The sequence below is a fragment of the Limulus polyphemus genome, unplaced genomic scaffold, assembly GCF_000517525.1.
Source record: "Limulus polyphemus unplaced genomic scaffold, Limulus_polyphemus-2.1.2 Scaffold1543, whole genome shotgun sequence".
Taxonomy (NCBI): domain Eukaryota; kingdom Metazoa; phylum Arthropoda; class Merostomata; order Xiphosura; family Limulidae; genus Limulus; species Limulus polyphemus.
Genome location: NW_013667153.1, coordinates 148,633 through 160,670, shown reverse-complemented (window position 1 = coordinate 160,670; position 12,038 = coordinate 148,633). Strand labels below are relative to the sequence as shown.

Below are 12,038 nucleotides of genomic sequence, written 5' to 3'. Positions count from 1 at the left end.
TAATATAAAAAGACTCCATATTTGAACAAAACATTAGACTAATTTAAAGGTATGAACTGTTTTATAACTATGTTGACGATAAGTGAAATAATTGTTTACACTTATTCATTTTACCAATTTGAATTTCACATGGATTAGATTACTTCCATATCAAGTTTGTATAAAAAATAAATACATTACTTTTATACATATGCAACTGCTATATTCCTTAATATTCAGACCCCTTTTTCTTTTTACACTGGTATAAATTTCTTCCAGTTACTTATATTTTAAAAGCAAAGATTTTGTTTGCTTATTGTTAAGCACAAAGCAACATAATGGGCTATCTGTGTTCTGCTCACCACAGGTATCAAAACCTGATTTTTAGCAATATAAACCTTCAGACTTACCACTGAGTCACCAGTGAGCTAAAAGCAAAGAGTAGGACTCCTTATTACGTTTGCTTATTGTTAAGCACAAAGCAACATAATGGGCTATCTATGCTCTGCTCACCACAGGTATCAAAACCTGATTTTTAGCAATATAAACCTTCAGACTTACCACTGAGTCATCATGGAGCTAAAATCAAAGAGTACGACTCCTTATTACGTTTGCTTATTGTTAAGCACAAAGCAACATAATGGGCTATCTGTGCTCTGCTCACAACAAGTATCAAAACCTGATTTTTAGCAATATAAACCTTCAGACTTACCACTGAGTCACCAGGGAGCTAAAATCAAAGAGTAGGACTCCCTATTACGTACGAGTATTTTTAAAGAGTGTAAGGTAAAGAGATTCTTTCTTCCTATCGTTAATGAGAGTTTCGTTGGTGTACACATTTTTCACAGATTTGGTACTCCATGAATTTTGCTTAATTTTAGATCTTCTTAAGTATCATTCAGTTGATAAACTATGAACTTAACCAACTTGTAAATGTACACTTGTGTAATGTTAAGCCTCGAAAGTAGCCAAACCTATCTACACAAAATTTATACAAATTATTTTCTTCTGTTCTACATGCAACATTGGTTTTGGTTCAACGCTCAGTATACGTACCTGTAACTGAAATGTTAACTTTTATAATACAATGCATGGTACATGTAAATTCCAAAAACGAAATTTTTTAAAATTCAAAGAGAAATTAGAATTTTCAAGCTGAAAATATGCAAACATGGGTTTCACATCCAGGTCAGAGACCCCTAGGGTTCAGGTATAGCCATCCAGCATCTCTTGAGCTACTGACTAGAGGAAAAGCACCATCCATTAGAGTTTGGAAATGAACAGTGGGATTGAATGTCACTTTTATAACAAATGCACATCTGGAAGTGCAGAGCAAGGTCAGTGGCATCACATCTTGAACCCTGGATCCTTCAATACACTACTTGACATGCTAACTACTACACTATGCTTAGTCCACAATTAACAAAGAACACATTTTTCTATAAACTTAATCATTAATTGCAGGATTCAAAATAATTGGTATTCATATGTCACCAAGGCAATTTTTCAAGGTGTACTAATTTTTGCAAATATTTAATAATTCAACTGCAGTTGGTCTTTTCAACAACAAAACTTAAAAGAAAAAAAAAGGTATTGCAGATACACATATGACCTATATATTCCAAGTTTTATTTTTCTTGAAAAAATTAAGATATGGAAAATATAGTAAAATCTTCTTAGTAAATGTTTTTGCACTAATTTTGAAACTGTTAAAAATAAGGTTTTACTTACAGAGACAGCTGTGTCAACAATCTAAAAAAAGTATTTTAACCATAGTTAGCTATGAAATACAAAGTCATTAATTATTTGGATCAGCAAAGAAAATTAAGACAACATTAATTTCTCCATCAGAATTATCCATTCACTGATAACTTATTTCCCAAATAATTAATTTTTAGTAAATCATCTCATTATTGTAATTTCAATATCAGTATGATTGTAATGTTAAATAAATAAGAAGTATGATGCCAATGTATAACACCACTTTATTTACTAAAACATGTACAGCTTCAAATAACAAGCAATATTGTAAAATCAACAAACATGAGTAATTAAATAACTTTTTGACTTCTAAGGAAGTTTAAAAAGTATATGAAAAAATACGCACACTAACATACATGGCCTAAAAATGCTGCTACATCTGTATTATGAAAATGAGAATTAAAAAATCCAATATCGCACCTCTGATTTGACTCAAATGCTGAATGTATAATCGCAAAAATAAAAACACAAATATTGCATAGACAACACATTAATAACAAAATAAAATTATTATAATCATTTATAAATGGTAACACAATAATAATAACAATACAGGACTGAAAGAAGGATAATAAAAACACACCAAAAATACTGGTTTTAGACTTCAGCAACATGGAAATAGATAACCATAGCATACTGTACGTCTCATTTTCACTAATATACGACATAAATGTAGATGTTGCACTTTTTAATGACCAAAAACAAAAGGAAATAACTTATAACTGCAGATATAAAAGTGGAAAAAGTACCACTACATCATACATATACAAGTATCTAAACAATATTCAACATTCAGGGCCCCATATACTTATCACCCATTTCTCATTATTTTGTTGCAGTTCACAATTATACAAGAATTATGGTAAACTAGTATCATAAATGGGTGTAATAAAATTTAGTTTACTAAAAATCAATGATTCTATACTGCATTACTGCAAATAAAATCTTGAGATATTCTACATCAAGAATAGCAGTTATTAACTGTAAACATTTTTAGTCCAAAAGAATTTTATTACAATCAACATGTTTTCATCAGAGAAAAAGTGTATCAAACATTATGCACTGACATTTAAAATACTTACTACTGGTTTCTGAAAACTAAATGTATATTTTTAGTTTCAAAGACACTTGGTGAAGAAAGAAAAACTACCATCTTTATAGAAGTGCACGTCTTTCTTGTACATTAGTTGTAGCTCTTTTCTGTTAACTTTAATATCTGTATGTTTCAAAATGTTAAAGTACAGTAAAAGATGACTGTATGGTTTAATTTTGATACATACAAAACAAGCAGTAATAATGAATAATAATATAATACAAATTATAAATTGACAGTACTTTAACTAATTCTACACATTTCCCATTTAAAAAATAAAAATGAGAGTTTGTAGCTGTTAAGAATACCCCCGTGCGGCATATTTTTTACGTGACCTTTACTTAAACACAAAGAAATAAATTTTTGAATGAAGGACTTCTAGATAAGCAAACAAGCACTTCTGTTGAAATAGTGGTCATTCAGATAGTCACAAATCCATTTACTTGAACTTCTTAAACTAAAATATTTGTTCACCAAAAAAATGTAATACAAAAACAGATGTGTTTGAAAAAGTATCACATCATGAAAAAGTGTTCACGTGAGATTCAGATTCACATTAAAAAATGCATGCTGTAAACAATGTATTTCAAAAAACATTAGCCTTGCATTTAAACAATACCATATACAATTTTCAGTTATTCTTTCATTTGACATCCGTATAAAAATTACAATTCTGGAAGAAACTTCACCTTGGAGTTTGTTGTAAAGTACAAACCTACACAATGGGCTATCTGCACTCTGCCTACTGTGGGTGTCAAAACCCAATTGTTAGAATCATAAGCCCACCGTTTTACCACTGAGACACTCACTTTGGGGTCTTAATCAAATAGAAATATCTCATTTGATAATATCAACCACAAAAATTTCCAACATTTTGATTCTATTTATCAAAACATATATTTTAACCATTTTTATAAGCATCTAAAATTAAACTCCCTATTCATCAAACACCGGTACAGATGTATAAATGTATACAACAGTAAAAACCCAATACCTAGTTTGCTGTCATTATCATCATCACAGCCTTTATAAAAACTTTCATTTCAACCTTACATCTGAAAAGATAAAGCTTTCTGATACAAAACTTATTTCAACATACACCTCATTCTCAATACTTTTACACACGACAACAACATGACTATCACACTGAAAATATACTAATCAACCAATATTACGTGACTCACTTAATACTTTATATATACATGCTCCAGATCATATAATCTTAACACACACAATATATTTCAGTAAATATCTCTTTGCATATCTAGTGATCAATGTGTCTATTTGAAACATTACATAAACGTTTATACACCAATCAACCTATACTACTGGTTCACTTAATATTTAACCAAACAAGTCTGAAAACAAATTTTCATCTCTAACATCATATTCAGATTTCAAGATTCAATTACCATATACAAATCCTAGAACCAATGTTGTTCTACATTCATCTCGGACAATATGTCTCCTTCTGTGTTGTCTGATAAAAAAATGTACTTCCTTTAGCTTTGTTAAAATGCAAGCCAACATATTTTTTAATGAAAAATTGTATTTTTAAGATCCAGCAGCTAACAATGCATAAGCACTTATCACATAGATAAAAATAGAGCTAACGAGATTGAAAAGTTGAAAATGCACGAAGGTCCCAACACTTTCATATCAAGCATGTTTGTGTTTTTAAAGGTTTGGTGATAATGTTGTAATTGTGCTTATTACATATCCTGATGATAAACTTAATCTAACTCTTTTCGATGGATATATATTACAAAACTGGTCATAGGTAAAAGTCCAATAATAACAAAAAAACAGCTTATTTTCCTATAAAAACTTGCAAGATCAATCACACCCATTGGTAAAGCATTAATTCCAATTTCTCTGTGTTACATCCATATATATAATTTTGTAATTAAAATAAAAGAATTTTCATTTCCAAACGTAACTGCAGATCAATGACTGGGCACCATTAAAGGTGGATTGACTGATCTTGATCCACTGAGACACCTATTTTATATTTCAAACACTTTTGTTTCAACTGAGATAACTGCAGTAAATGACACATTTCAAAAGCTTTGCAAATTCCAATATGGCTAAAACTGAGAAAAATAACTTAGAAGTATGCAGGGAAAACAGTTTACAGTTATTTCTGTAAATAATGAAATTATTAGTATGTTGTTTTAAAACTTAAGTGTTTCAAAGATCATTTTCAGTAATTGCAAGTTTCAAATCTAACAAAAAAGGGACATCTGGGAGGATAGTTTAATTTAAAGAATTTCAAAATCAAATCAGTTCAAAACATCCACAGAAATGCAATAAACGAATACACATAGATTCAGCAAGCATTTTTTGAAAGGGGATGAAAGGAAGTGGTTTACATAAAAAAGCTACAAATAAAACAATATTTCATGTCCTCACATAGCCAAATGTTTAATCTTTGCAAATAATCATAAAATTATGAATAACAAATGGGACAGTATATCGTGGACTTGCAAAAAGAAAAGTTTGACATTTTGAAAACCAGGAAACTTTTTAGGCTGAGACATGATCATGAGAAGTTTAAGCAAGTATACATATGTATACATTGTGGAAGGTATTGTTGATATGAAAAAGGAATAATACACAACATCCTGAGTCATCACATAATACTCAATGGTTGACATTTAACTCCCCCCGACATTGAATTTGAGTAGTTTATTAATAATCCAAAATGTTCTGCTGAATAAAAGGTATTGGGGGGAGACAAAAGAAAAAAATAAAGCCTATGATATAAAAATCCAGCCTAAAATCCAGATGTTAATCCAATTAAAAATTTATGGCATCTGTTGATGGTAATATTGGAAAAGTGAAGCCAACAAATGTACATCTATCTTGGGAGATTGTGTAGCAAAAATGGAAGAAACATTGGTTGACAGTTTCAAATAACTAGAGGCATTCATACCTAATCAATGCCATCATAATTCAATCGAGAGGAAAAGCTACAAAATACTGGTTACTCAATTTCTTGTGTTCCAAAATGAATTTCCTATGTCTAATATTCTAACCTGTGTGTTCGTACCTTGGACCATGAATGAAAGGATAATTTGTATGTAGGTATGTCTTGAAAACAATTAACTTGAATTATTTGACACTTCCACATAGTTGTGTGAAATCATAAAATATTCTCTATTTAAAACAATACAAGCATACCTGTGTATTAAAGCACATTCACCATTTCCTTTACACATGTCAAATGTCATTATCCTAATAATACATGAAACTACATAACCACATAATAAAGACATACCACACATTCTATGGCTTTGTTTGCACTCATAGATTTGAGTTTGATTTTACTTTGTTTATAATAAACCACAGTTAATAACATTTTTAATCAATAATCCATCTGTAGGTCGGTTGATGGTGTAAATAAATCAAATAATCACTTTAGATCTACTTCTTTCATCTACTTCCCACGTCTTAAGGTTTTTTTTACTTTTATTACAGATACACTTAGTAGAATCATTATAATTCAGCTTTCATGTTGAATGATTTCATTGTCCTGTCATAAAAGAAATATAATATAAAGAAGTATGGAACTTTGCAAGCATGCAACAAGAATGGGTGTGTTAAGTAAAGATGTTTAATTGTAAATACATCTTTGATAAAGCCACATGCATATAACAGTGTTTTTATGAAACATTTTTTGTTGTTGTGACTTATTCTTGACACAATATATTCTATTTCTCGCCAAACTGCACGTACCTATTTTAATAACTTACACACAAATGTCATATTATTTTTGTCATCAACATCTTTCTCTCATCCACACTTACATCTATCTGGCAGGAACCTTTTTATTGCAAGTCTTTAAACGTTTAAGTCATAGACATATAGTAAACTTTAAAAATAAAATCTTAAGTCACCAACACATAATCTAAAATATCATGTATTACACACCAACAAGAATACACAAAAACACATCAATAAATATGGCAAAGTACAACAGCAATGTAAAGAGTAAAAATTAACTTGCTTTAGTAGCATTCCAAGCTGCTCAAGAATAACAAAAATTTGTGTACTCTAAAATAAAAAAAAACAAGCATGCTCATTAAAAGTTAAGTCCAAAATTGTTACACGTAGGACTAATGAGAAACCCCATATCCTCCACATCAAATGCAATGTTGACAACATAATATCTGGACACAAAATACAGTGATAATCAACAAAATGTGGACAACTGATGATATAAACACTAATTTATTATACTTTAAGAACAATACTCTTGTAAAAATATATAAAAGTAAAAGCACTGTTAAAAAAATTATTATAACAAAGTATGTCTACTGGCAAACAAGATTAAATAGCTTACTATTTTACATATCATTCTCATATGATGTCTTATTTAACTACACCACTAATATATTTTTAGAGATGTTTCGGGCATTGTAGCCTTCCTTTACAGAACTGTTCTTGTTAGCTATGCAGAAAGACTTGCATTTAATGGAAGTCACAGTGCAACACTGATATATATAACTACCAACAAACTCAAGACCTGGTCTTAAACAGAGAATTTTCACTTAGGACTGTACAATTGTAACATTAATGATATATCTAGATCTAATTTTTTTCAGGACCATGTAAATATAACATTAAACATTCAACCATCACCACTAAATTTGTGACCAGGCCTACATATGTACATACCTCTATTCAACAACATGGCATGAAAAGTAACCACTTCTCTCATTGTTCAATGACACTTGAACTACTAATCACTGTTAAAACTTGAAATTAGGTTCCCTCTCTAAAATGCATTTCCCTTTTTTTATTCTTACTTTGAAGATGCATTATATGATGGAGATTATGATGTCAGTACCTTATACACATCAAGACATGTCAGTACCTTATACACATCAAGAAATGTCAGTACCTTATACACATCAAGACATGTCAGTACCTTATACACATCAAGACATGTCAGTACCTTATACACATCAAGAAATGTCAGTACCTTATACACATCAAGACATGTCAGTACCTTATACACATCAAGACATGTCAGTACATACATGCTACATTTGTTATACATACATTTTTACATAATTATCAAGCTGGACCGTATGTACAAAAATATCAACATTTGATTCTTTAGCAAATCATCTGTGTAGTTAAAAAGTACTCCACTCTCCCTCACAAGTATCTAGTCATCTGTTGGTTCAGTAAAATAAAGTTTTGTGCATTAACTGTCTTTTTCCTGAACAAAAAAAGGTCATTCTAAACTACTCTGCTTACGTTACGACACCTAAGCATAAAACAAGTACTCTCTCTAAACAAACAAACAAAATTAAGTACAGGACTTATTTCCCAACGCTATCACCTCGAAACAAATGTAAACAAAAATTACAACACTTTTTACATTAAATCTCTCTCATCATTTCAAATATTTGTGAAAATTGTTTAAATAGTATATCTAAATTGCCAAATAAATGAAAAAAAATTAATCTAACTACATAGTTCCATGCTGGTGCTGTGGCTATGATACTGGTTTTAAGGAAATGAAAAATCACTCATAATTACTACTTTTGTTTTACTCCATATGGTTCATCTGACTGTAGAAAAGGTTATTCACTAATCACTTGATACATTAAATTTATATTTTTGTGGCTACTGTTTATATCCTATTTTAAATTTCAATAATTACCATAACATAGAGAAGAATGTTCTTAATTTCTCAGTCCATTTAAATCTAGGGCATCAAATTTACAAAAATGTACACCAATTGTGTCTAACACTAACTTACGAGGAAAAGTTAAATTGTAAGCAAACTGTTCATGGATGGGTGAATTTTTAATTTACATGCCATGAGCAAATTAATCAAAAGTTTAGTGATCAATAAAATAAATTTAAATTTCTTGAATGTATTCTACAATGTTTATTTATACAAGCTGAATTTTTACCAATATTTGCCATATACTCTTGATACAACTACAGTACTGAATTCCTGATAGGTCAGAATGACATAAATGTTCTGATTTCAGTCCAGGCACGATAATAACAAGTAAAAAAAAAATCTCAATATCTGGAAATTAGCCTCATAAAACCTAAACAAATATAGCACAATGGTATACAATCCCACAGTTTCATTCGTAGTTATACATTTTATGATAGTAGAATTATAGAACATCCAAGTTATTTGTGTTTTTGTGACATATGCAAGAACGACATTAAAACTGTCTACACTGAAAACTACAAATACTGATTGTTTGTTAAAATTATTAACTTCCATTAGTAGATACAAAGTCCTGATGAATGCACAAGTCATTAAATAGTTTATGAGAATGGGTGCTAAAAATCTGATACACAATGCTATTGCTTCATTGACTTACTAACCATGTTGTGAAGTGCTTGCTAATGCCATGTTCTGAGGAACAAAGGGGATCAGCTTCTGGTGACAAACCATATGACACTGTAAGCTAGCTTCTGAAACATAGGACTTTCTACAGATGATACACTGGTAAGGTTTCTGGATCGATGGGTGTCGTAAATGCAGTTTAAGATGAGTTTTCATGTTGCCTTTCTGTGTAAAAAGCCTACCGCACTGAGGGCAAGCAAATCGTCTTTCGCCCGTGTGAATAAGCATGTGGGTCTTGAGGTTGCCTTTCTGGCTGAAGGTTTTATCACAGATCTGGCATGGGTAGGGTCGCTTGCCAGTGTGAATGCTCATGTGATGGTCAAGCACCAGCTTCTGAGTGAAACTCTTTCCACATACTTTACAAGAAAATGGTTTGATCCCCTCGTGGTCCTGCAGATGTATCTGAAGGTTCCCTTTTAACGTATAACTCTTTCCACAATACTGGCAACGATACGGTTTCTCATTATAATGAGTACGCAGATGATAAATTAAAAAGCTCTTTTCCGAAAAGGCTTGAAAGCAGATTTCGCATGGGTATGGTTTATCACCTACATGGATTGTTTGGTGGTTCTGAAGACTTTCTTTAGAAGAAAAACATTTCCCACAGAAATCACAGATGAAAGATTGCATGACACCATGCATAGTGTAACAGTGATCCAGCAAAATTTTCTTTTGACTGAATTTCTCCTCACACATGTTGCAACTGAATATATCCAGAGAATGACAAGAACTATGTAAGCCACTTTCTTTTTCTGAATAAGATTTTCCACAACTACAGTAATACATCTTTACTGAATCACTCTCCATTCCAATCTGTAAATCTCCACTTGTTGAATGTTCCCTGCTAGATTTAGCTGATCCACCACTACGTGAGCTAGAAGCATTGTTCGTTTTTCTCTGCAAGTTGCATGGCAATGCTTTTGGATGCTGTTGATTATTTAGGTCAGGGCACGATGAAGTTTCAGGATTTTCTGATTCAGCTAGGCTCTGGACATTTTCTTGTAGGTGTTCACCATTTTGTGATGAAAGCCTAGCTAGAAAACTTAAAGAAGAATCCATGCTTGAAGCAAAGGATGTAAGAATGCCCCTGGAAAAAAAGAAAAAGAGCTATAGGTATCTAAGATCTATATAATATCTTATTATGGGTCCTTTTCAGTATAGAAGTGTACTTTTTCAGTATACTGTACACAATACATTGCAGAAGTCTTGTATACACATACAATTGCTCTTAAAGACAATCTTGTTATCTTCAATGAATATAATGAGAAGTACATACATAAACAAATGCAGTTTGTGGTATAATGGAGGTTAACACCTCAAGTTTATCCATGGCCAAAGGCCCCATTAGTACATCTTGACAAGGGCACCATTCCAGGGAAGAAACATTACAATACTGGTACCTTTGTCTTATAGACAATGTCCTTCACATACCCCACCCCAGCTAAACTAATGAGAAAAAACTTCAGACACCAGTTTATCTTGTGTGGTTCCTATTCAATTTAATTAAGAAAGTGGTTTACTAATTTATGTACACCATGTATGTGTCTAGTATATTTCTTAAATAACAAGTTACTGCAAAAAATGACAATACTTTTAACTTTAACAAATAACATGAAATATATACACACACACATACTTTATATTATAGGAGGAAATACAGAGCCTAAAGTTCAGCAACTGTAGTAGCAAATAAATTCAGCTTAAAGTATAACCCTATAGCATTACCAAATCCCTATCTTACATGTACATATATAAACTAATGCTCTTACAGTAAACATTTGGATCCTTAATTTATTACATGCCAGAAGTGACCTGAGCCTGAGGTAAAAAACACAAGATAGTTATCCATATACTTTTGATCAAAATTATGTGACAATTAAAAATAATAGTTTAATTTGTAGAGGCCAAAGATTCTAGAAACTTCATAACAAAGATGAACTGATCATTAAATGACTTATATGGCTGAAACTTTTAAATGGACATATGATGGGCTACATTTCATTTGGTTTTATGTCTTGGGTGAGAAAAGGATCACTCTTCTCTAACAAACAACTCTCTGTAACTTTGCTTTTTCTCAATTTTTCAAAAGCTGGAGAAATTCTAAATTTTTATTAAGAAAGGTATCAAAGAGAAACCAGAAAATTATGATATCATTAGTTTAAGTTTTATTAAAGAATTGTAGAAGGTTTTTGGCAAAAAAATCAATTACAAAAGACTTTTGAAAAAAGTATACTCTGCAGAAATTTAAAAATGGGATTTTTTTGTCTAACCAACTTAGTTTTTGACATGGCAATTACTATATTTTTAAATCATGGGGATATCATATGATTTAATTTTTAAAAACAAAACTTTTAACAAGGTGACACAAAAGATTGATTAGAAAGTTGAATTTCTATATTGATAGGAAGTGGCAAGAAAATTTACTTAACAGTATAAAATAAAGGATGATTATAAATTAACAGTTTTTTTATTGCAATAATATGGTTAAGTGAGTTCAACCCTATTTCAATATTTGTTAATAATACTAAAAACTATTGGAAGGTTTGATATTAAATGAGGCCACAATGTGAAATATTACGTCTTATGTACTGTATTTTTCGGTGTATAAGATGCACTTTTTTTACCCCAAAATTTGATGTCAAAATCTGCTTGCGTCCGATACACCGAAGGTATGAATAATGTATATATATACGATATACACAAGCCATGTGTAAATATATTTAAATAGGCATCCATAGTTTAGTTCAATTGAATGTGTTATTTATAACAATAGTAGTTTTTTTTTAAAACATAACTATTTATAATGCTCCCTAAATA

General features: G+C 30.8%; 1 protein-coding gene across 1 annotated transcript in view; it reads right to left on the bottom strand.

The window, feature by feature from the left end:
• Positions 1–2,270: 2,270 nt before the first annotated feature.
• The window catches only part of LOC106464021 (gastrula zinc finger protein XlCGF8.2DB-like), a 10,966-nt gene continuing 1,198 nt past the window's right edge, over positions 2,271–12,038 (bottom strand). The window contains exon 2 of the mRNA XM_022391671.1: positions 2,271–10,308. Within this exon, the coding sequence (XP_022247379.1) occupies positions 9,195–10,280 (1,086 nt within the window). The 5' untranslated portion in view covers positions 10,281–10,308 and the 3' untranslated portion in view covers positions 2,271–9,194. The remainder of the gene's footprint in view (positions 10,309–12,038) is intronic.